Raw genomic sequence first — 24,244 nt, 5'->3', positions numbered from 1 at the left:
TGTTGTTTATTGGTTAATGGTTATTATAAGATCTAACAATCATCACGTCTGGATACAGTAGTAGTGAGTGCAGTGTATCGTCAGTATATTCAATGTACAATGCCGATATTAAAGTACCAAATAAATTATTTTTTCCAGATTCTTATAAATTAGTATGACATTGTCGCACACATTACCTTCCAACAAATAAAATCGTCTTCGATACTGAATATGACATTTCTATTGAGCGGTGGATGGAAAGTGGGTGATAACAAGAAATCTCTACCTTATTTTGAGGGTAATTAATATTTTTTGTGTGTTTTTTTTAATTTCGCACAAAGCTACTAGAGGGCTATCTGTGGTAGCCGTCCCTAATTTAGCAGTGTAAGACCAGAGGGAAGGCAGCTAGTCATCACCACCCACCGCCAGCTCTTGGGTTACTCTTTTACCAACGAATAGTGGGATTGACCGTCACATTATAACGCCCCCACGGCTGAAAGGGCGAGCATATTTGGCGCGACGGGGATGCGAACCCGCGACCCTCGGATTACGAGTCGCACGCCTTAACACGCTTGTCCATGCCGGGCTTGTAATTAATGCTATTCCTCCATATCATTTATCTACATTCCACGGTTTTGCGGCGAGTTTTAGGACTTACAGCACTAAAATATGGGTTTCGATCCTTGTAGTGAGCACAGTTCAAATATTCCCATTCTACAAATATGTGCTTAAACAACACACTGATATGTATGAACACTGATGGACGGAAAAGCCACTTGAAGGAAGCATCGACAACGATCTAAGAAAATATTGATTACGACTGGACGGACAGGACGCTGGTCATATCCTGAAATTAAGAAAAAACGCGTGCCAGGTGTGTGCTCTCTTTTATCAGTCTCGTGTGTGTGTGTACGTGTTTTTTTTTTATAACAAAGCCACATCAGGCTATCTGCTGAGTCCACCGAGGGGAATCGAACACCTGATTTTAGTGTTGTAAATACTTAGACTTACGACCGTACCAGCGAGGGAATGTCAGCTTCGTGTGATCACAATTATACCGTTGCTGTCTTCACATAGAAGGTCTAATTTTGCCCCGACAGGTAACAAAGAAAGCAGCAATCAAAAGTGTCTACCGCCGAGTCTCGAGTTACATTTTTTTCACCAAGCAGTAGGATTTGACTGTCACTTTATAACGCATCAACGGCTTAAAAATGAATTAATGATCCGGGTCGATAACGTCTAAGGCATGCCTAGTCTCTCTCTCTCTTGGTGTTTGGTACATAAATTTGTATACCCGGGAGGGTCAGGTACACTAGACTTCTCTCTCTCTAGGTGTTTGGGTATATAAATTTGTATACCCGGGAGGGTCAGGTACACTAGACTTCTCTCTCTCTAGGTGTTTGGGTATATAAATTTGTATACCTGGGAGGGTGAGGTACACTAGACTTCTCTCTCTCTCTCTCTAGGTGTTTGGTATATAAATTTGTATACCCGGGAGGGTCAGGTACACTAGACTTCTCTCTCTCTCTCTCTAGGTATTTGGGTATATAAATTTGTATACCCGGGATGGTCAGGTACACTAGACGTTTTCCTCCTTCCTTTTCATTGTTAGAATGGACTTATTAGTATATTTAAAGTAAATACATGAGGGCCAGAGTGATGAACATAACTCAGGCTCTTTTCAGGGCAATGTCCATGTATATTGTTCTTTCAGATTTTCTAAGTCTAGAACATAGGTGGCCTATTTTATTTTAGTACTAGTATATATGTATATTTTTATTATTTATTATTATTATTTATTGGTTTTTTATTGTTTTTTAATACTTAATTTTAACTTAATGATCTAATATATAGATTAATCAGGGAGAGGTACTTAGGTCTCTCTTCATCATATATGCAGTACCTGTCTAGTTCGCATAACAACTCATTTTTTCTCCAATTTTTATCGAAATATTTTATTGTACTATGTAGAAGTCTATCTGGTATTGTTTGTGTATTAGAGTGTTTGTGCATGAACTTTGAGGAAGTGTTTTTGGGTACTCTATATGCTATTGTAATTAATGTATTCTGTAATGATTGTAGTTTGGTTTTCAGTTGTTTTTTACTTACGTTAATCCATGCAGGAGCTGCAATCTATTACAGTCTATATTTTGTATATTTTAAGGATGTTTTCAGGTTTTGTTCCATGATTTTTCTAGTTAGACTCTTAGCATAGTTTATTCGTCGCCCAATTTTAGTTTTTATGTTATTTACATGTTTTGTCCAGGTAAGTTTTGAATCGAAAGTTAATCCTAAACATTTTGCAGATGTAGCAGTCTGGAGAAGCTTTCCGTTCATGTAAATCTGCGATTGTACTTTTGATGTTTCGCTGATTTTGAAAATATCACTAATACAGGCTTAATCTATGTTTGTTTTTGAATTTCGCGCAAAGCTACACGAAGGCTATCTGCGCTAGCCGTCCCTAATTTTGAAGTGTAAGTCTAGAGAGAAGGCAGCTAGTCATCACCACCCATCCTAACTCTTGGGCTACTCTTTTACCAAATAATAGTGGAATTGACCGTAACTTATAACTCCCCGACAGCTGAAAGTGTAAGCATGTTTGATGTGAAGGGAGATTCAAGCCGTGGTCCCTCAGATTATGAGTCGAGTGCCTTGCCTAGTCTTTGTCCTAGTGATGCAGTTAAGGCTTAAAATATTAGGTCAAAATGTACATTGTTCCAATTATATTATTGTGTGTTTTTCTTATAGCAAAGCCACATCGAACAATCTGCTGAGCCCACCGAGAGAAATCGAACCCCTGATTTTAGCGTTGTAAATCCGTAGACTTACCGCTGTACTAACGGGGGACCAATTATATTATTAAACGTGTACAGTTAGACCAAAATTTATCAAGGTGGAAAAATTGTTATGTTAACTTAATTAACACAGATGTATCAAAGAAATAGAGCTAATGTCCCATAGCACACAGTAGGCCCGACATGGCCAAGTGGGTTAAGGCGATCGACTCGTAATCTGAGAGTCGCGGGTTCGAATCCCCATCGCAACAAAAAATTCTCGGCCTATCAGCCATGAGGGCGTTATAATGTTACGATCAATCCCACCATTCATTGGTACAAGAGTAGCCCAAGAGTCGGTGGTGGGTGGTGATGATTAGCTACATTCCCTGTAGTCTTACGTTGCTAAATTAGGGACGGCTAACACAGATAGACTTCGCAAAATTAAACAAAACAAAATAGCACACAGTAAATAATTCCAGTCTCAAAATACAACTAACACTGTTCTAATTAATAATTTCTCTACTTAAAGATTAAAACTCTTCACACATTTCAACGTCTCACTATGCTGTCACGAGGAGTGGGTACGTGGACACGCAGTAAAACGTGAAAATGTGTGAAGTGTATAAGACAGTCTCTCAGTAGTTTTCTTTTAAATTTATTTATTGTGCACTATTAAACGTTATTATTACATCTATGTAAAAATGTATATTAGTGTCGTCCAAATATTGATAATAGTTTTGAGTTTGATTATTCATGGAAAAGTTACGGATACATGAAAGAACTCCGAACAACTGCGCCACCTGTGTTTTATGATAAGTACATTTCTCGGTAAGTTTTTATTATCATTACTGTCATTATGCTGATGAAAGGGATTTTTTACATCAGATATTGCTGTATTTTAATACTTGTTTTACAAAGTTTATCGTTTGATGTTTCAGGAAAGAAAGTTTATAGTTTTGGTTAAAGAATTCGTATATCGCTTTACGACGAAACGTCTAGTGTTTTCCATTGTTAAAATACAGCCGTAAACTATTGTTCTCCTAGTTCAAAAGCACACAGTGGACTGTCGCACTCTGTTCATCGCAAGAATCGAACTCCGAAATTTAGCGTTGTAAGGGAGTTAATTTACCGCCGATTCACTGGAAGAGACAGCTATATGTATAGATTATTTAGCTATTGTAAATGTATAACAGTGTAAAAACGTAACAACAACGTTTATGAACTCGGTTAAACGAGAAGAAATATAAGATATTGCTTATAAATTGGATTTCTATAAAACGTTGTTAGTTTTAGCATGGAACTGCTTGACGCGTTATATGAAACCCCGAAGTTCAGTGTTAGAACTCGAGAAGCTCGACCCCCGCTAGTATAGCAGTATGTCTACGGATTTACAACGCTCCAATTAGAGGTTCGATTCCCCTCGGTGGGCTCAGCAAATAGCCCGATGTGGCTTTGCTATAAGAAAAACAAACAAATGAGAGGCTCACTGAGTAGCGTCAAGTTGAAGTGATGGGGGTACCAAATATTTATCTCCCCGTAAAACTGTTCTCATGAGCGTTTTATTGGATGAGGAGTGTCACGAGACAAAAATCGATTATTCTCGAAAAACGTTTTTCTCCGCACTTTGATCATTATATTTGTTTCGAGAAATAGACGGATATGTAGGTAGATTGACTGACAGACAGACAGTTATTTAGATGGGATGGCAGATAGAAAAACAAACAGAAGATAAACAGACATGCAAACGAAAATAATGATAGACAGATAAATATTCATACACAGAAAGATAAACTGGCAAACAGTCAAACATGGAGAAGTGAATGATTAAAAATATATATTTCCATTTTGGTTATCTTTCAAACAATTGGCTACGTATGTTTCAGCCAAGATTGATTCTTTCAAACAATTGGCTACGTATGTTTCAGCCAAGATTGATTCTTTCAAACAATTGGCGACGTATGTTTCAGCCAAGATTGATTCTTTCAAACAATTGGCGACGTATGTTTCAGCCAAGATTGATTCTTTCAAACAATTGGCGACGTATGTTTCAGCCAAGATCCATTCTTTCAAACCTAATATACACTTTTAATTTTTTTTTAACTCGATGACTAATCAAAACATGCGCATGCGCCATTGCAGTATATCTTGGTACTTTCTGTATGTATTATTACCATCATAAAGTTCAATAACCAGTGCGTTAAAACACGTAAAGTTTAATCTATAAGTACCACAAAGTGAATATTCTACACACTGGATATCAGTGTCATAAACTTTAACACAAGCAAAGTAGTTGAGGATGTTAAAGGTAGGTGTCTTAGATTGTTTCTGTGTCGTCGATTTCTCTGCACTGTTGCAATTTACCTACTTAATGGTATACAAAATGACGTCAAAACCACGTCATTAATTTAGTAGTAATATCACTGATACAGTTTGCATTCCGAGCTCGATATATCTACAATAATTCTCTCGTCTCCGTTTTCATTCAAAACTACCAACGTTATATAACGTTAGTTTACGAAAACCTAGCATAAAAAACACTGAGATATCGATCATGTATACCTACACGTATATTTCGGATTCATGTTCAACACCAGTAACATGTTTTATTTATGGATAGTGTAACTACAGAACTTCACATTGCGCTTGGTCTCGAACCAAATATCGACTTGAAAACAATAGTGATTCTGGCCACTAAAATGTTATGTACGTTTCTCGTGAAAGACTGACAGACACTCTCTTACAGTCCACACGACCTACGAAGATTATGTACTCTAACTAGTAGGTAATAATAGACACAAGATAAATGAGATAAATGAATAAGTGTTTTAATGAATATGTAGAAAAATCACACTTGAATAGACACAAGACTACCTGCTTAAGGGGATATACAGATAGACAGAAAAGTAAATAGACAGATAGTGCTTGCGATTAGACCAACTGTTTAGCATATAGTTTAATATTTACATGTACATCACCGTTACCCTACTGGCTGGAGGCTTATAACGTTACAAATCGTGGTTAAACACAGTACAGGTAGCCCACTGTGTAGTTTTAATATAACCTAACACCACCTTTTGTTGGTAATGTAGTTACTTCAGAGAATAAAATATTCCAGCCTCTTCTAAAGATTTCGTATATCCTCGGAGGATTTCTGCAACATTAATATTCTTCTTCAACACGAAATTATCAATCCTTTCTAATCCTTATATCAAAGGTCATATGTTAAGTACCGTTATATCACAGTGGATACAGGTAAAGGAAGTGGGGGGTATCTTGCATTTGACCCTTAAACAAACGATATTTATATCTCAAATGAGTCTGATGCAAAAAAGCAAAAAACAACAAACAACTATTTATTGAATACCTCCAGAAGACTACAGGAGTGTCATCTGTACATAGTCGTGCCTAAATTTCAACTGATAGACTAGAGAGAAAGCAGATATTTGACAACACCAACCATAATTTCTTGTACGATCAAACAGTTTGGTTTTGCTGTCTCTCTCATAACGCACCCACAACCATGAAGAGTTGGTGTTATTTTCTTGCGAGAACGAGTTGCGAACCATTAATCCATCTTCTAATTGATCAAATATACTGAGAGATACGAGTTACTTTTCTACTGTGCGTAGTTAAAATTGAAATCAATTCCCAATAAAAACTTACTTTTTACATCTAGTAATTAGCGTCACCCTTTCATCAATCATTTTAAACTTTTAGTGTTAACACGTAATTTTTTGTGTAATTTTGAAATTCTTACGAATGCCAAATTGGCTCCTCCAAAATTTAAGCATTTCACTAATCACTATATCTTGTATCCAAAATAATCGGACTTTCAGCATTGGGGATGTTATAATGTTACAATCAATATTACTTTTCTTTGGGGTTACTATTTTACCAATGGGAAGTGAGAGGTGAGAGGTGCTAATTAACTGCCTTCTCCCTATTCTATCTCCTCTAAGTTGGGTGAGCCCGGCAAGGTCAGGTGGTTAAGGCACTCGACTCGTAATCTGAAGGTCACAGGTTCGAATCCCCGTTACACCAAACATGCTCGCCCTTGCAGCCGTGGTGGCATTATAGTGTGACGGCCAATCCCACTATTCGTTGGTAAAAGAGTAGCCCAAGAACTGGCGATGGGCGGTGATGACTAGCTGTCTTCCCTCTAGTCTTACACTGCCAAATTAGGGACGGCTAGTGCAGGTAGTCTTCGTGGAAATTTGGGTGAAACTCAAAAACAAACAAATCCAGGTTGGGGGCGACAAGTGTGATTGTTTCCCGATTAGCTTTGCGTGAAAGTTAAAAAAAACAAAACAGATTGCTAGTACATGTATGGAAATAAATTCAGACAAAATAACATAGTAGCTATTTCATATTACTTGCTCCTAAAATTATAAAACAATATTTAATCTGTAACTTATAAACCAAAGTTAAAATGAATCAAACCTGTCAGATCCTATAATTATAACACAGTATTTAATCTGTAAGTTACAATCTGTAAGATTCTATAATTGTAACACAATATTTAATCTATCTGTAGCTTATAATCTGCAAGATTCTATAATTAGATCTCTCTGCTCAATCACTGGTTTCATCACTAGAAGCCCTAAACAAAAGGTAAAATGTAGCTGTACCAGGAGCAACGACTTCTCCTTTCCAGATCTTCCTGACTCGCGGATCTCCCATCCAAAAAAACCAAGATTGAACCTCTTCAATTAGGTCTAACCTCTGAACGCTTGCGGGGCTGAAGAGAAACAATTTCTGAGCGCCACTGGGTTACCTCTCAGGCTTTTCCTTTGAGGTTCAAAATCAGAAACACTAACACGAAAAAGGGTAATTTGTAAAGGCGATATGGAAGTTCTGTTTTTCTACATTTAAAATATCACTAGATTGAACAAAAAGACTCGTGTTTCATACACTGATGTGTCTTCACGAAGGTTCAGCAAGGGGTACTAACACCAATCACAAAGAATTGGTGCAAAATCAATCGGAATGGGCAATATCAATGGTTGTAGTACCACCAGATGTATCGGTCTTAATACAGGACTATAATTACTATGCCACACCACCTGTTGTAGTAACACCAGATGTATCGGTCTTAATACACGACTATAATTACTATACCACACCACTGGTTGTAGTAGCACCAAATGTATCGGTCTTAATACACGACTATACTTACTATACCACACTACTGGTTGTAGTAACACCAGATGTATCGGTCTTAATACACGACTATAATTACTATACCACATCACTGGTTGTAGTAACACCAGATGTATCGGTCTTAATACAGGACTATAATTACTATACCACACCACTGGTTGTAGTAACACTAGATGTATCGGTCTTAATACAGGACTATAATTACTATACCACACCACTGGTTGTAGTAACACCAGATGTATCGGTCTTAATACAGGACTATAATTACTATACCACACCACTGGTTGTAGTAACACCAGATGTATCGGTCTTAATACAGGACTATAATTACTATACCACACCACTGGTTGTAGTAACACCAGATATATCGGTCTTAATACAGGACTATAATTACTATACCACACCACTGGTTGTAGTAGCACCAGATGAATCGGTCTTAATACACGACTATAATTACTATACCACACCACTGGTTGTAGTATCACCAGATGTATCGATCTTAATACACGACTATAATTACTATACCACACCACTGGTTGTAGTAGCACCAGATGTATCGGTCTTAATACACGACTATAATTACTATACCACATCACTGGTTTTAGTAGCACCAGATGTATCTGTCTTAATACACGACTATAATTACTATACCACACCACTGGTTTTAGTAGCACCAGATGTATCTGTCTTAATACACGACTATAATTACTATACCACACCACTGGTTTTAGTAGCACCAGATGTATCTGTCTTAATACACGACTATAATTACTATACAACACCTCTGGTTGTAGTAACACCAGATGTATCGGTCTTAATACACGACTATAATTACTATACCACACCACTGGTTGTAGTAGCACCAAATGTATCGGTCTTAATACACGACTATACTTACTATACCACACTACTGGTTGTAGTAACACCAGATGTATCGGTCTTAATACACGACTATAATTACTATACCACATCACTGGTTGTAGTAACACCAGATGTATCGGTCTTAATACACGACTATAATTACTATACCACATCACTGGTTGTAGTAACACCAGATGTATCGGTCTTAATACAGGACTATAATTACTATACTACACCACTGGTTGTAGTAACACCAGATGTATCGGTCTTAATACAGGACTATAATTACTATACCACACCACTGGTTGTAGTAACACCAGATGTATCGGTCTTAATACAGGACTATAATTACTATACCACACCACTGGTTGCAGTAACACCAGATGTATCGGTCTTAATACAGGACTATAATTACTATACCACACCACTGGTTGTAGTAACACCAGATGTATCGGTCTTAATACAGGACTATAATTACTATACCACACCACTGGTTGTAGTAGCACCAGATGAATCGGTCTTAATACACGACTATAATTACTATACCACACCACTGGTTGTAGTATCACCAGAAGTATCGATCTTAATACACGACTATAATTACTATACCACACCACTGTTTGTAGTAGCACCAAATGTATCGGTTTTAATACACGACTATAATTACTATACCACACCACTGGTTTTAGTAGCACCAGATGTATCTGTCTTAATACACGACTATAATTACTATACCACACCACTGGTTTTAGTAGCACCAGATGTATCTGTCTTAATACACGACTATAATTACTATACAACACCACTGGTTGTAGTAACACCAGATGTATCGGTCTTAATACACGACTATAATTACTATACCACACCACTGGTTGTAGTAACACCAGATGTATCGGTCTTAATACAGGACTATAATTACTATACCACACCCCTGGTTGTAGTAACACCAGATGTATCGGTCTTAATACAGGACTATAATTACTATACCACACCACTGGTTGTAGTAACACCAGATGTATCGGTCTTAATACAGGACTATAATTACTATACCACACCACTGGTTGTAGTAACACCAAATGTATCGGTCTTAATACAGGACTATAATTACTATACCACACCACTGGTTGTAGTAGCACCAGATGAATCGGTCTTAATACACGACTATAATTACTATACCACACCACTGGTTTTAGTAGCACCAGATGTATCGGTCTTAATACACGACTATAATTACTATGCCACACCACTGGTTGTAGTAACACCAGATGTATCGGTCTTAATACACGACTATAATTACTATGCCACACCACTGGTTGTAGTAACACCAGATGTATCGGTCTTAATACACGACTATAATTACTATGCCACACCACTGGTTGTAGTAACACCAGATGTATCGGTCTTAATACACGACTATAATTACTATGCCACACCACTGGTTGTAGTAACACCAGATGTATCGGTCTTAATACACGACTATACTTACTGTACCACACCACATTTTGTAGTAGCACCAAATGAATCGGTGTTAATATACAACAATAATTCTACACCATACCACTGGTTTTAGTTGCACCAGACGTATCGGTCTTAATAAAAGACTATAATTACTATACCGCACTACTTGTTGTAGTAGCACCAGATGTATCGGTCTTAATACACGACTATAATTACTATACCACACCACTGGTTTTAGTAGCACTAGATGTATCGGTCTTCATACAGTACTATAATTACTATATAGCCCACCATTGACTGCAGTAACATCAGATGTATCGGTCTTAATACAGTACTATGATTACCATACAGCACACCACTGACTGTAGTAACACCAGATGTATCAGTCTTAATACAGGACTACAGTTACTATACCACACTTTTATTAATGACAGAAACATCGTATAGCTGTATCTTTTTATGTGTGAAACATATGATCCATCTTTGGCGGGTGGAGACACAAGGATTAGGAAAATAATTGCAACCAATTATTGGTCGAGAGACACCCTCTACGTAGAACTTAAAGAAAAATCCAAACTGATAGTATCACTTCACATTATAGGCGTCTCAAGTTATGCAAAGCCACACATTCAACGAAGATTGAAACGCACGGTATTGAAAACAACAACATCAAATACTTGACTATTCCGCTTTTGACGGCAGCGCGAGCTCTCCCATTTGTGTCTTTTAATGTTTGTCAAAAGAACCTAAGAAACTAAACTGATGGAAACGTGTTGTTCAGTGTAAAACTATGGCAGTAAAGCGATGTATTGTATTAGGTTGTAATGTACGAGTAGATGACTTGCCATCAACATACGAAACAAGGTCTTTTTGTTCCTCACTTGCATCTCCTGATGCCAGTCTTCCTCATAAGAAGTATCCTTTCTTCAAGTCCTCTCTTTAAATGTTGCTTGTCTCGCCCCATAATCTCTTTTAATCCCATTTTATCATCCAGAAAAATATTTCATTTCACTTGCTTTCTCGAATTTACACCAATCACAAGCCCTTTTCGTACAGGGCCCGGCATGGCAGGTGGTTACAGGTGGTTAAGGCACTCGACTCGTAATGTCAAGGTCGCGGGTTCGAATCCCCGTCACACCGAACATGGTCACCATTTCAGCCGTGGGGGCGTTATAAAGTTACGGTCAATCCCACTATTCGTTGGTAAAAGAGGAGCCCAAGAGTTTACGGTGGGTGGTAATGACTAGCTGCCTTCTCTTTAGTCTTATATTGGTAAATTAGGAACAGCTAGCGCAGATAGTCCTCGTGGAGCTTTGCGCGAAATAAAAAACAACAACAAATCTTTCTTACAGTTGGAAGAATTTTGCAGTAAATTCTTTTTAACGCTTGAATTTTGTTTCTGGCGAAACGAAAGATCACCCCTGACATGGCACTATAGACCACAGGTTTCTAGGCAAAGACAAACAACAGTCGCTAATACATTTTTTTTCGGTTGTACCGTTACTGCTGTGGACATGTGGACATTTCTGCTTTATAAGTGCAGGGTGGCCCGTAAGTCCCTACCCATCCATATATCTTATGTATCTAGGGTGTCACCAGTATTCTTACGCTCATGTACCCACGTACTTGTCACAATACGCTCTTCAAGTGTAAATGGGCTTACATCGGCCATATTTCTCTGAAAAAAAGAAACAAATTTATAATACATGCGTAATTGAATATAAGATAATAACATATGGATGGGTAGGGACTTACGGGCTACCCTGTATAATGATATTCCTCTTTTAATAAGTGTCCTCTGATATCGTCCATGGACACCCATCATTTCACGCCACGCAGTGTATTTGAACACATCTAAGTAACGGTCTGGTATGGCCAGGTGGTTAAGGCGCTCGACTCGCAATTTTCGGGTCGCAGGTTCGAATCCCTGTCGCACCAAACATGCTCGTCCTTTCAGCCGTGGGGGCGTTATAATGTGACGGTCAATTCCACTATTTGTTGGTAAAAGAGTAGCCCAAGAGTTGACGGTGGATGGTGAAGACTAGCCGCCTTCCCTGTAGTTTTACTCTGCTAAATTAGGGACGGCTAGCGCAGATAGCTCTCGTGTAGCTTTGCGCGAGATTGAAAAACACTTTGAAACGCTGAAAGAGCTAGCATGTTTGGTGTGATAGGGATTCGAATCTCCAATCCACAGATTACAAGTCGAGCGCCCCAACTCCCTGACCATGTTACGCTACTTACAATTAATGTTAGGTGTTAGCAGAATACGCTAAGTCGAGAAACGATTATTTATAAGCATAATTAAGTGATTTATTTTGATGTAATATACCATACGTTTCCACAGAACATAGGCCTGTCTTCTTCATAATTACTTATTATGTAAATAAAAAAAAAATATTGGCCATCGTTGGTTGTATAATATGTCTCCTGTTTCTTCAACTTTAACAGGTTGGTCGTATTTGAGATTATTAATTACACTCTCATCCAACTTAACTAGGTTTTGATATAGGGACGTACTACCATGTAATTTATTAGAACTTTCTTACAACAGTATGTTACTTAACTATGTAATTTATTAGAACTCACTTACAACAGTATGTTACTTAACAAGGTTTTAGTATAGAAACAAACTTATTATGTAATTCATTAGAACTTACATACAACACTAAGTTACTTAACTGATTTTGGTTTTTAATAACTAAATATCACGTACATACGATATATGTGATAATTAAAGTAAATTAACTAGTATAGAATTTATGAAAGGTGAAAAATTAAAACCCAAACATAGTGTATTATTTACAACTGTAAACACTCAGTGCGTATAATTAAAGTAAAACAAACCAGTTCGGCAACTGTATCGAACAACAGAGTAAGAATGGTAGGTAAATATTGTGTAAATGCCCAAACAACTTTTATTTTTTGACCAATATGTTAGATAATCCAAAAATTACAGCAACGGATCAAATTAATATCTTTATCGTAGTATTACTTATTTAAATACAAAAAAAAAAAAGTTCTAATCGCAGTCACAGAAATCTACAAGTTCACTTGTCTTAGGCCTAATATTAATTAAGCCTTTTAAAGTACGGCTATATCTGATAAAAAGATAAATTAATACTGTAATTTGTATCCGTTTTTTGCTTTAGATTCATTAAGTTTAAACTTTTCAGTACTTAATACTTGTGATAAATAGTAAATAAACCTATAATTATATTCTGCGACCTAATGTCAGACTTGTTGAAAAACGTTGATAAGCTTTTGACATGTTATACAAAATTTCTGCTAAACTATACTTTCATATCTTGAAATGAGGTTCGGGCGCACGCGCATTTAGGTAATAAAATATGACCGCATTTTCCTGCAAATAAAAACTGAGTATTATTACAAAGGTTGGTATATCGTTGATCTTTATTTGGGCGGGATCTTTTAAGTTATTTAGTGATAATGAGAGGTCCAGTCAAGACCACGTAACGAAAACAATTTTTTTTTTATTATTTCTTCCTTAACGTTGCTTGATGTCTTTATCATTTGTACGCAGTTGTACTTGTAGGCCTATGTCTACAAAATACATTTCAAAGAGAAATACCTCGCTAAAGGAACTACGACTAACATCAGAATAACTTTACTTGTACAATTTAACTGCTACTCAAATCAAGTAAACTAACACTGATCCAAATACTTCACTGTTAGCTTACTAATTGTTTAGTACAGGGGCGTAGATCCTGGGGGGTTGGGGATACATCCCCTTCATTTTAAGTGGGGGTATTGTGCATACAATCATCCCCCCTACAGTTTGGTCTGTTGAATTGTTTTATTGCATCACAGGCCTACAAATTGTGTGTTTGTTCTTGTGATTCTCGTGTTCTTACCAATCGAATTACATAATTAGGCTTAGATGTAGGCTTTTTCAGTAGCCGAAATCTACATCTTTAATATAAGCATGCTTCTAAGCTTTTCGATCAAAGCTTGTTTTTGTTTGTTTTTTATAATTTCGCACAAAGCTACTCGAGGGCTATCTGTGCTAGCCGTCCCTAATTTAGCAGTGTAAGACTAGAGGGAAGGCAGCTAGTCATCACCACCCACCGCCAACTCTTGGGATACTCTTTTACCAACGAATAGTGGGATTGACCGTAACATTATACGCCCCCACGGCTGGGAGGGCGAGCATGTTTAGCGCGACGCGGGCGCGAACCCGCGACCCTCAGATTACGAGTCGCACGCCTTACGCGCTTCGCCATGCCAGGCCACCGATCAAAGCAATGGTTCGTAATTATCAGTCAGTAGGCTTAGGTATACATGCAAGGCTTGCAAGCACTATCACAGAATCTACCTACGTCTTGTACGTAGTGTAAGATAAAGTAAAATTTTCATCACAACAGATTAAACAGAGCATGAAATTTAAAGATATTACTCCCAAGTGTAAACACCTGTGATCTAGATCTGGCAGGCAATTTGTAGCTTGTAGCTGCATCAATCTTATGTGTATATTGTGCGGTTTTCCTATGCCATTTGTTCTTATGCATGTCTAGTCGGTTTTATTGTCAAACGCCTTATTCTCCTTAGCTGCCGAAGTCGCTGACCATAGTGTACGTTTAGTGTACAGTTAACGACAGGTTCGGGCCGCTCGGATCCAGATGCGCTCTACATCACCCCCTCCGCTCCCTTTAGTCTGAGCCTCGATTTTACAACAGGGCTCATTAGAGCTGTGTTTGTGGCCCTCATTAATCTACGAAATTTCAGATTATCACCGCCATCTAATAAAGTACTGGTGCTTTATGGTAAAAGAACAATATATTCTCTTATCATAGATAGTTAAAATATTGTATTTTCTTGTATAATCAGAACACAAAAGGAGCGACTTTAACAGCCTGAAGCCTCTACTTGAATTGTATTGTTAGTTATTGTTTAGGTGTTTTTATTTAATAGACATGCTTATAGACATTATATCACAACGTGTTTGATGAGCTTTAACAGGAATATAATATATTTGTGATTGTTTAAGTATTTTTCGAGAAACAATTACTTGTGTTGTAACTAGCACACATTATTGTCCCAGCGATGCCCAGGCGGTCAGTCGGCTCGCTAGTCACTGTGAGGTTCGCGCGTTCGACTTAAATACATTGTACAGTTCAGTCCTACTTCCATTCTGTTCTATCTTCGTTCGTTGTACGTTAGAGTTTTTCAATAAAGACTGTATTTTAGCCTGTTGCGTCATCTGGGAAACAGATTCCAATTATGACAAGCAAGCGTCTGAAACTTTCCGATATTAGACAGTTCTACAAGCCAGTTACTAGTACTACAAGTGACAATGTAGATGTAGATAATCCAACAACCTGAAGCAAAGGAATAGAAACTTGCCATATAGAGAAAATACCGTGTTCATCAGAGGACGAGTCTGAAAATGCTTGTCCAACTATTGCACATCATGAACCACCAGATAGTTGTGAAACAAGTTTGTGCAGTAATGAAAAATCTGACACTCCACAGATACAGTGTGGAAAGCCATATCATCCAGACGCACAACTAATACCACGACAGAAAGCAAAATCTCAAAATATCAACTTCCAGGGCAAGTGGTTTGATGAGATCCCATGGCTGAATCAAAAAGTCACATGCTTTCATTGTGCCAAGGTGGAAAATAGAGGCCTTTTTACAGGGAAATTGGAGAGGCCAGTGGAGTATACCTTCATATCAACCGGTTTTTGCAACTGGAAAAAAACAAAACAGAAATTCAACGAACACCAATCCTCCTCTCAGCACAGATTCGCTATATCTCCAGAAGGTTCACTTGATGTAACTCCAGTGACTGTCCAGCTACATGATGGAAAAAGGCAGCAGCAGGAAGAATACAAAGGAAGTTTAGCAAAAATATTCAGAAGTTTACGTTTCTTACTGCGTCAAGATTTAGCATTACGTGGACATACAGATACAGAGGGGAACTTCCTGCAGTTAATGAAGCTCCTGGAAGAGGAAGATCCTGAGTTGACGGCCTACTTGTCAAAGAAAACCACATTCACATCACCCCAGGCTCAGAATGAAATAATGGAGATGTTCAGCCATCAAATACTGAGGAACATAGCACACGAAGTGCAGCAAAGTAAAATCTTTGCATTAATGGTTGATGGCACTCAAGATGTTACAGGTGCCGGACAGGAAGCAATATGTGTACAATATGTAGATGTGAATCTTGACATCCATGAGACATTTCTTGGTTTATACAGCGTTTCCAATACAACTGGTGAAACAATATCCTCGACTATACTTGATGTACTGACGAGACTCAATTTACCACTGTCAGGATTAAGAGCACAAACTTATGATGGAGCCGCTAACATGAGTGGTGCGTACAGTGGATGTCAGGCAAAAATAAAAGAGAAGCAACCGTCAGCTTTGTTTTTTCACTGTGGAGCACACAAGGTTAATTTAATAATACAACATGCAGTTGAAGCTTGTGATTGTGTTCGAGTTTGTTTGTTTATTTTGGAATTTCGCACAAAGCTACTTGAGGGCTAACTGTGCTAGTCGTCCCTAATTTAGCAGTGTAAAACTAGAGGGAAGGCAGCTAGTCATCACCACCCACCGCCAACTCTTGGGCTACTCTTTTACCAACGAATAGTGGGATTGACCGTCACATTATAACGTCCCCACGGCTGGGAGGGCGAGCATGTTTATTTTTGATGGCTCAGGATCCATTAGCTGCATTAAAGGAACTAAACCATGCATTCCAAGTAAAATCAGCGACAGTATCTGGCATGATTTAAACATCTGCAATGACAGTTGAGCAATTGCGGGTATTGCGAACAGAGGAAAATTACAACAAGATATTTGATGAAGCTGAAAAAAGGTAACGTCCCTAGATCTGGTGCCTATTGAACTACCACGCATTCGCAGACACCCCAGAAGGATCACAGGTGATGGCTCAGCACACCATTCTGCAACAGCTAGAGATTACTACAGGAGCCAATATTTTGAATTTGGGGACACAGTCATAGAACATCTGACCACTAGATTCAATGCAGACAACAATGACTTGAGGCAATGTCTGGCACTTGAGAACATGATCACATCTGGCAAGATTGACAACTCGGTAATAAACTTCTATCCAGATCTATCTGCACAACGGCTTGAGTTTCAGTTGCCCATGTTCAAAGGAACAACAAAAGCAGTATCTCTAAAAGGTACGAAGGATGCTTACTGTAAAATGCATGAAACAAGCCAGCAGATGTTTAGTGAAGTGTTTCTTCTCATGAAAATTTAACTTGTATGTCCAGTATCCAACAGCGAATGGGAAAGCAGCTTTTCTGCATTAAGACGGTTGAAGACGTGGTTAAGGTCAACTATGTCTCAGTGCCGCCTCAACCATGTGGCAGTTTGTCACACTCACAAAGATGAGGTCGACAAGATAAATATAGAAGAGCTTATGAAATAATTCATAAACAAATCATCACAAAGGAGGTCTACATTTGGGAACATGTAGACTAGAGGACTAAATGAATCTTACTTCAATGAAAAGTATGAATAATTATGTGCTACATTGTATTGATGTGTAATTTTCAAGAGTTCACAAAAACATTTTAATTATTTTTATCAAACAACATGAACAGTTTTTCAGTAGATATAAACTTATCAAGGGTAATTACTAATTTTATTAATATTTGAAAACGTAATTCATGCAATGAAAGTTATTAGTAATCTTGTCAAGTATAATGGTCATCTTTTATACTGTGCAGTGTGCAGAAACAAATTCATGTGGCAGTTAATTTGTGGCACATTTGTCTTTATTCTATGAACATTTTGAAAACTGTTCACAACACTTCACTTATACAAACCTACATGGAAACCTTGAAGTATCGTGGCAACAAGATTACTCTGTGACTGCGTGTTTACAGATTCCAGGTTCACGTAATCAGAGATTACCAATTTGTAAATTGAACAGTCCACATAAGTGGTTGTAAAAATCATCCCCCTATCGGGTGTAAAAAATCTACGCCCCTGGATCAGTACACTCATGTTTATATATGATATTTCATTTCTAGATATTTTTCAAAGTTTCTAAGATTTCACGATACCATGTAGAATATTTTAATTTGGTGCGTCCTCTAGCTAACCCCTAAAATAAAACATTGAAAATATAGCCTGCAGCACTATAAAATAGCCTTTTTTTAAAGTGACAAATTTCAGATTTTTACCGAGTTGCATTCACAATTTCTGAAAGTAACTAAAAATTGACACTTGAAATTAACTCAATTTTGAAAAAATAAGACTTTCTTATATCTTTGTTTATTTATTTGTATGTATTAGACTATCGTTTAATAACGAAGTAACAAAGCCTTATGAACATCCAATAACACAAGTTCAGAGTTAAACCTAAATTAATAATTAAATAACCCTAAAAGGGTAACACAAATATTTCTCAACTCCTTCATAATCGCCCCCTACCTTCCAAAGGCACAGTATGTCTGCGGACATACACCGCTAAAAACCAGGTTTCAATATCTCTGGAGGGCAGAACACCGATAGCCTACTGTGTAGCTTTGTGCTTAATTAAAAAAAAAAAGTTAATAAATAATTTTCAACACATTTAAAATTATATTTCACAATGAATTAGAAAAAATAATTGTAACCTCATTAGTAAATATTTTTGAACTAATAATTCTTAATAAATTAAGATAATAAAATTTTAACGTATTTGCTAATAATTCTTAATAGATTAACTTAACAATTTTCAATAGATCAGTTCTAATATTATTGAAGTCCAAAGCAACACAATGGGATATCTTTGCTCTGCCCATCACGGGTATCGAAATCCAGATTCTAGCGTTGTAACTCAGCAGATATACTGCTTTGCCACTGGGGTCGGGCAATAAATTAAGAAACGATTCTCAGCACTTCATAAAAATACTTCAGAATTACTAACTATTGTTTCAGCACCGAAAATTACCGAGTTACTAATCGCTGAGAGCTATAAATCTTTAGTTAATTAACGACAAACTACTGTTGCTATCATGCGTTTATCCATACGATATATACTTCCACGTATGCGTATAGTGCGATTCCACGCATGTGTAGTCTCGTATAATTCTCTGTTCATTGAACAGTCTATCTTTATGGAGTTTCTAACCTCAACTTAATAGACAGAGAAGCGTGCATTATAGAATGAGAACAGTGAAAGCATTTCGACAAGAAAACGCTTGTCTATGATATTGAATGTATCTACTTCACTTACACTTGTGCTCTTTAACTCTACGTACAGCACAACTACAAGATAACTGAAAATATATCTAGGTGTTATGTTTTGGCTGTCATGTTTAAGATATTCCAAGGAGGACTATTAGAGACTGCTTGCTTTTTTCCTTGGTGTATCTAAACAGGAAAAATTCAGTATATTTTAAAGATGCCTACCAATAAATTATAGGATTTTCGAAGGAAATGTGATTTAAAGTATTGTTACGTGTTCCTGTTTTTTTTTAGTTTTCTTTTGTGGTTTTATGTGTTTAAACAATAGCGCCACAATCAGCTATATGTGCCATGCTATATAAGAATCATGAACAAGATCTTAGAATCAATGCGAAATGTGTGTTTTGGTTGGTACTGATCTAATTTTGATGTATAAATAGATTTAAGTAAAACTGGTATAAACTACAGTTCACCAACTTAATATAGGTCACACCCAATCGGATGTTGTTCAAGTAACTGGTGATATAAAAAGTATCTCGACCATCCCGGTATTAGACGGTCGCTGGCGCTAGATATAAGACACATAGTATGGTTAATACAAAATTACATTTTTCCTTAGTTTCATTTATAAGTTCTTAAGATTGCAGAAGGCTCTGCGATATTTCCTGGTGATTACCGATTAACATTAATCTCGAAACGGTCAAATTTATTGGTTACTAGTTCTTTTCGAGGAATGATATTTTGCTGTTTTCAGAATTTCCGCACAAAGCTACACAAGGGCTATCTGTGCACAGCAGTTCTAAAATTTGGACTGACAGAGTAGAGAGAGCAACTAGTCAAGAGGAACCACCGTTGAATGTTGGGCTACTCTTAACTGATCAAACAATGGGAGTTGCCTTGCACTCTTATAACTCACCAAAGGCCTAAAAGCGCGAAACACGTTTTCGTGGCAACAACACGCAAATAATGGATCTGCATAGTCATAGACCGAGCACGTTACCCAATAGTTCACGCGGTCCTGGAGACTAGATAGTAGTATAATAAATGTTTTGAGTAGTAACTGTTAATTTTTAGATTTAATACTCTAGTTAAATTTATCCAGATGATGAATTATTAATTCGACGACTTGTTTATTCTCAGAGAAAAGCTATTTGACAGTAGCACATATTATTGTTAAGCGATCTAGGCCTAATCTAAATGATCTAATCTGACCATATATTAATTATAATCGATAATTCTGTTAACAGTGAAGCTATTCGGTTGATGAAATATTGTAGTGTAATCATTTCTAAATTTTATATACTATGATTATTCAACAATACATATTTTTATTTGTAATTGTAACGAAACTGGTCATCTAAGAAATGTTTTAGGCCTAGATGTAGGCTTTTTCAGTATCCGAAATATACATTTTTAATATAGGCGTGCTTCTAAGCTTTTCGATCTAAGCGATAGTTCGTAAGTATCAGTCAGTAGGGTTTTAAGTTAAAGTTTATATGTTTTTGAACTGTTGTGATGATTTATAATTAAAATTACCTTTTCAAATGCTTTAAACAATATTCTACTAATTACACGTATCGGGCTGCGTCTGAAATGTCCTAGGTTCACTTAACACGCTCTGCACTTTCATCTATAAGTACATCATCTCCGTAAAAGTCAACCTTGTATAGTCTGGTGGAGACAGCCGCTCACAAATTAATTTCTTTCCAGTCAGCAGTTATAAATTAGAGATGGCTATGTCTGAAATTTGAAGTCTGTGATTTGGCGTTTAGTCCACGTGTTGCATAAGGCGTGGATCAACTTAAAATAGCATGAACCTCATTAATCCAGGTCTGGATCTATATAATTATCTAACTGTAAATCTAGAATTTCTGTAATAAACAAATTTAAACCAGTACGGTTCTGTTGTTTTTGCAAGTCCACTCGTATTATTCGACAAAAAAAAAAAAAAGGTTCAAAATTTTCCGTATTTATTGCCTTTTTGTCGATGGAATAAGTTTATTTGATGAACCAGCCAGTTAGGAATAGACTAAAAGTTACCACCAGAAGACTACATTCGAATTAAAATGTAATAAAAAAAATACAAACTTGACCTTTGACCTTTAACGTAACATATGGAATAATCTGTAATCAAATTTAGATATTAAAATTACTCAGACGCATCAGGAAACAATAGAGATTTTACTTGAAAGATGAAAGATATAAAAGTTACCGTACTAGTTGACGAGTACCGTGTAACCACATAGTGAATGGGTAATTATAATTGTATTTTAATTCGCACAGATTATTTCCAAATGGAAACTCACGTACTTGCGTTGCTAGGAAACTCGACTATTTTGTAATGTTCTTCGTGCTTTCGTTATTATAATAATTTCCTGGAGAAATCATGCACTATTCAGAGAAACCCAGAAGAGTTTTCACTGAAACGTTTTGTTATATTTTTATAAAAGTATTTTGAAGATTCGCCCGTATTTTAACCAATAAGTTTTTTTTTTCTTTTATCAGTTTGTTACCAACGCAAATGGCCCGGCATGGCCAGGGGGTTAGGGTAATCGACTTGCAATTTGAGGGTCGCGGGCTCGAATCCCCATCACAAAAAAAAAAAAAAAGCTCACCCTTTCAGCCGTGGAAGCGTTATAGTGTTACGGGCAAACCCACTATTCGTTGGTAAAAAGAGTAACCCAAGAACTGGCGATGGGCGGTGATGACTAGCTGCCTTCCCTCTAGTTTTACACTGCTAAATTAGGGAAGGCTAGCGCAGATATCTCTTGTGTAGTTTTGCGCGAAATTCAAAAGTAAAAAGCCTCTTATGTCTAACAATCTGCGTTTAAATCACCTTTTGACACTAAAGTTGGAATAAAAGTTGTCCTGATGAAACCGTTGTACCACTAACCCTAATGACGTCGTAGTGGCAAAAGTTTGAGTAATAGCCTCGAAGAAGCAAGCTGAAATGGCGAAATTTGTACAACTAGCCCTGATGAGGCCGCAATGGCGAACGTTGGTTGAAATAAAATCTTTTATTATTATATATAGACTAAAGGTCGTTTTTCTGTTTCTTATTTTCAAAATGTCAAAATTTATTCAGTTTGCACTGCAAATTCTAGTATGCTCGTTAAACACTGTTTACTTAAATTCTGGTTAAAACGTTAATACATTTATTTAAATTACAATTACGTTAACGGAGAGAACATGTTGCTGTGATTTTTACAGATTATTTCAACGATACACGAAATCTGAAACGAAAAATGTACGTTTATGTTTGTATAGAGATTTAACGTAAATCTGAAGATTCGTTTATGTAAAAAAGAATATTCAACTGAAAATAAATGACCTGAAGTACAATAACCACTACAACTCTGAAAGTATATTTTGTTTGTAAAATACAGGTGTCATCCGGTATTTTTATACCAAGAACAAACGATACTTTTACAGTGTACCGATAATGTAGACAAATTAGTTCTAAACTCCACCGTTAAGTTTTAAAAAACGCCGTTAAATTCAACATTGATCCATTAAAAGCCACAGCTATGTTTTTGTTGCATTTAGTTTTAGAGACGTTACATAAACATGAAAATTCTATCTGATTATAAAGAAGCAATACTTTAAGACGGCGGGTACGGAACAGAGCACGAAACGGTGACGCCAAGTCAATTATGCTGATATCAACAAAATATAATACGTTCAGTGATTCGCGAAGGTATAAACAATTCTAAGTTTTTGCCAACCTTTCTATTTTAAAACAATGCAATGTCAGCGTAATCTGAAAAGTTTAAAACAGTTCATTCGTGAGTTTGTAATTTATAATAACTTAAACTTGCGTCCTAAAATAACGACATCCATTCTTATCAGGTTAAGTTTGAATACAATAAAACAAAGTTGAAATATGGTTTAAAGTACTTACCAATTCCGGGGGTTAGGACGTTCAGCATACATAATAAGAGAGATAAGGACACCGGCATCAGGGGAACCGCTTTACGGAACACGCCGTGTTTTTCCCGTACGGATATTTCGTATTTGATAAATGGTTTTCCGCCGTAGAAATCAACCATAGCTTTGAACTGTTCGTTGGATATATTAACTGGGCTATAATTATTTGCAGTATGTTCCTGGTTAACGATTCCTCTGTTAACATTTGTCTCAGTCGGCGAGATTCTTTGCTCTTCATTTCTTGTGTTTCTATTTGTGTTTGTCAGCTCGGGATCGGACTGTGCCTCATTTGTTGCACGTTCTTTACAGTTTGGATGTTCTTCATCCACCTCCACCCCTCCTCTCTTCTCTTCTAGCATCTCTGGTGCTTCTTTGACAGATTTTTCTGTCGTTTGACTTCGGTGGTCTGACTCTGAAGACATTCTACTCTGTCTCCTCTGTGCCCACCTAGCTGAGCACTTTTGTCCACAGGTATGTTTCGAACTACCTGCCGCATACGAGCATAGAATCGATGTTGGAGCTTTCAGTCGAACTTGGCGCAAGCCCCATGCAAGTCTTGCAATCCTAACGTGTCATTGGTTATTCAGAAAACCAGTCTAGAACTTGGAAACAAAAAGGAGAACCAAAAATACTAAATATAAAACCAGTAGACGGGATATGCACGGTTCCATTGTGAACCATTTCTAAAGCATAGGAAAAGAATTAACCACTGGTTATTTTACCTTAAAGTTTGTGTAGCAGTATATTCAACTAGAATAGCGCAGATAGCCCTTGTGTAGCTTTGCGCGAAATTCAAAAAACAAACAGTCAACTAGAATAGAGAAAGCTTGCTGGAAAGGGTTCGCCATAGAATAGATTGTGGATAAGAGTCACCTAGCGGCTAGTTCGATTAAGAAGATTAT

General features: G+C 37.0%; 1 protein-coding gene across 1 annotated transcript in view; it reads right to left on the bottom strand.

Annotated features, from left to right (window-relative positions):
- Positions 1 to 23,856, bottom strand: part of LOC143231141 (uncharacterized) — a 64,437-nt gene extending 40,581 nt beyond the window's left edge. Inside the window, exon 1 of the mRNA XM_076465778.1 lies at positions 23,317 to 23,856. Within this exon, the coding sequence (XP_076321893.1) occupies positions 23,317 to 23,764 (448 nt within the window). The 5' untranslated portion in view covers positions 23,765 to 23,856. The remainder of the gene's footprint in view (positions 1 to 23,316) is intronic.
- Between the last annotated feature and the right edge of the window lie 388 nt (positions 23,857 to 24,244).

This window comes from Tachypleus tridentatus, chromosome 10 (assembly GCF_004210375.1).
Source record: "Tachypleus tridentatus isolate NWPU-2018 chromosome 10, ASM421037v1, whole genome shotgun sequence".
Lineage (NCBI taxonomy): Eukaryota > Metazoa > Arthropoda > Merostomata > Xiphosura > Limulidae > Tachypleus > Tachypleus tridentatus.
The sequence above is the reverse complement of the archived record's forward strand: the minus strand, read 5'-3'. Positions and strand labels throughout refer to the sequence as shown.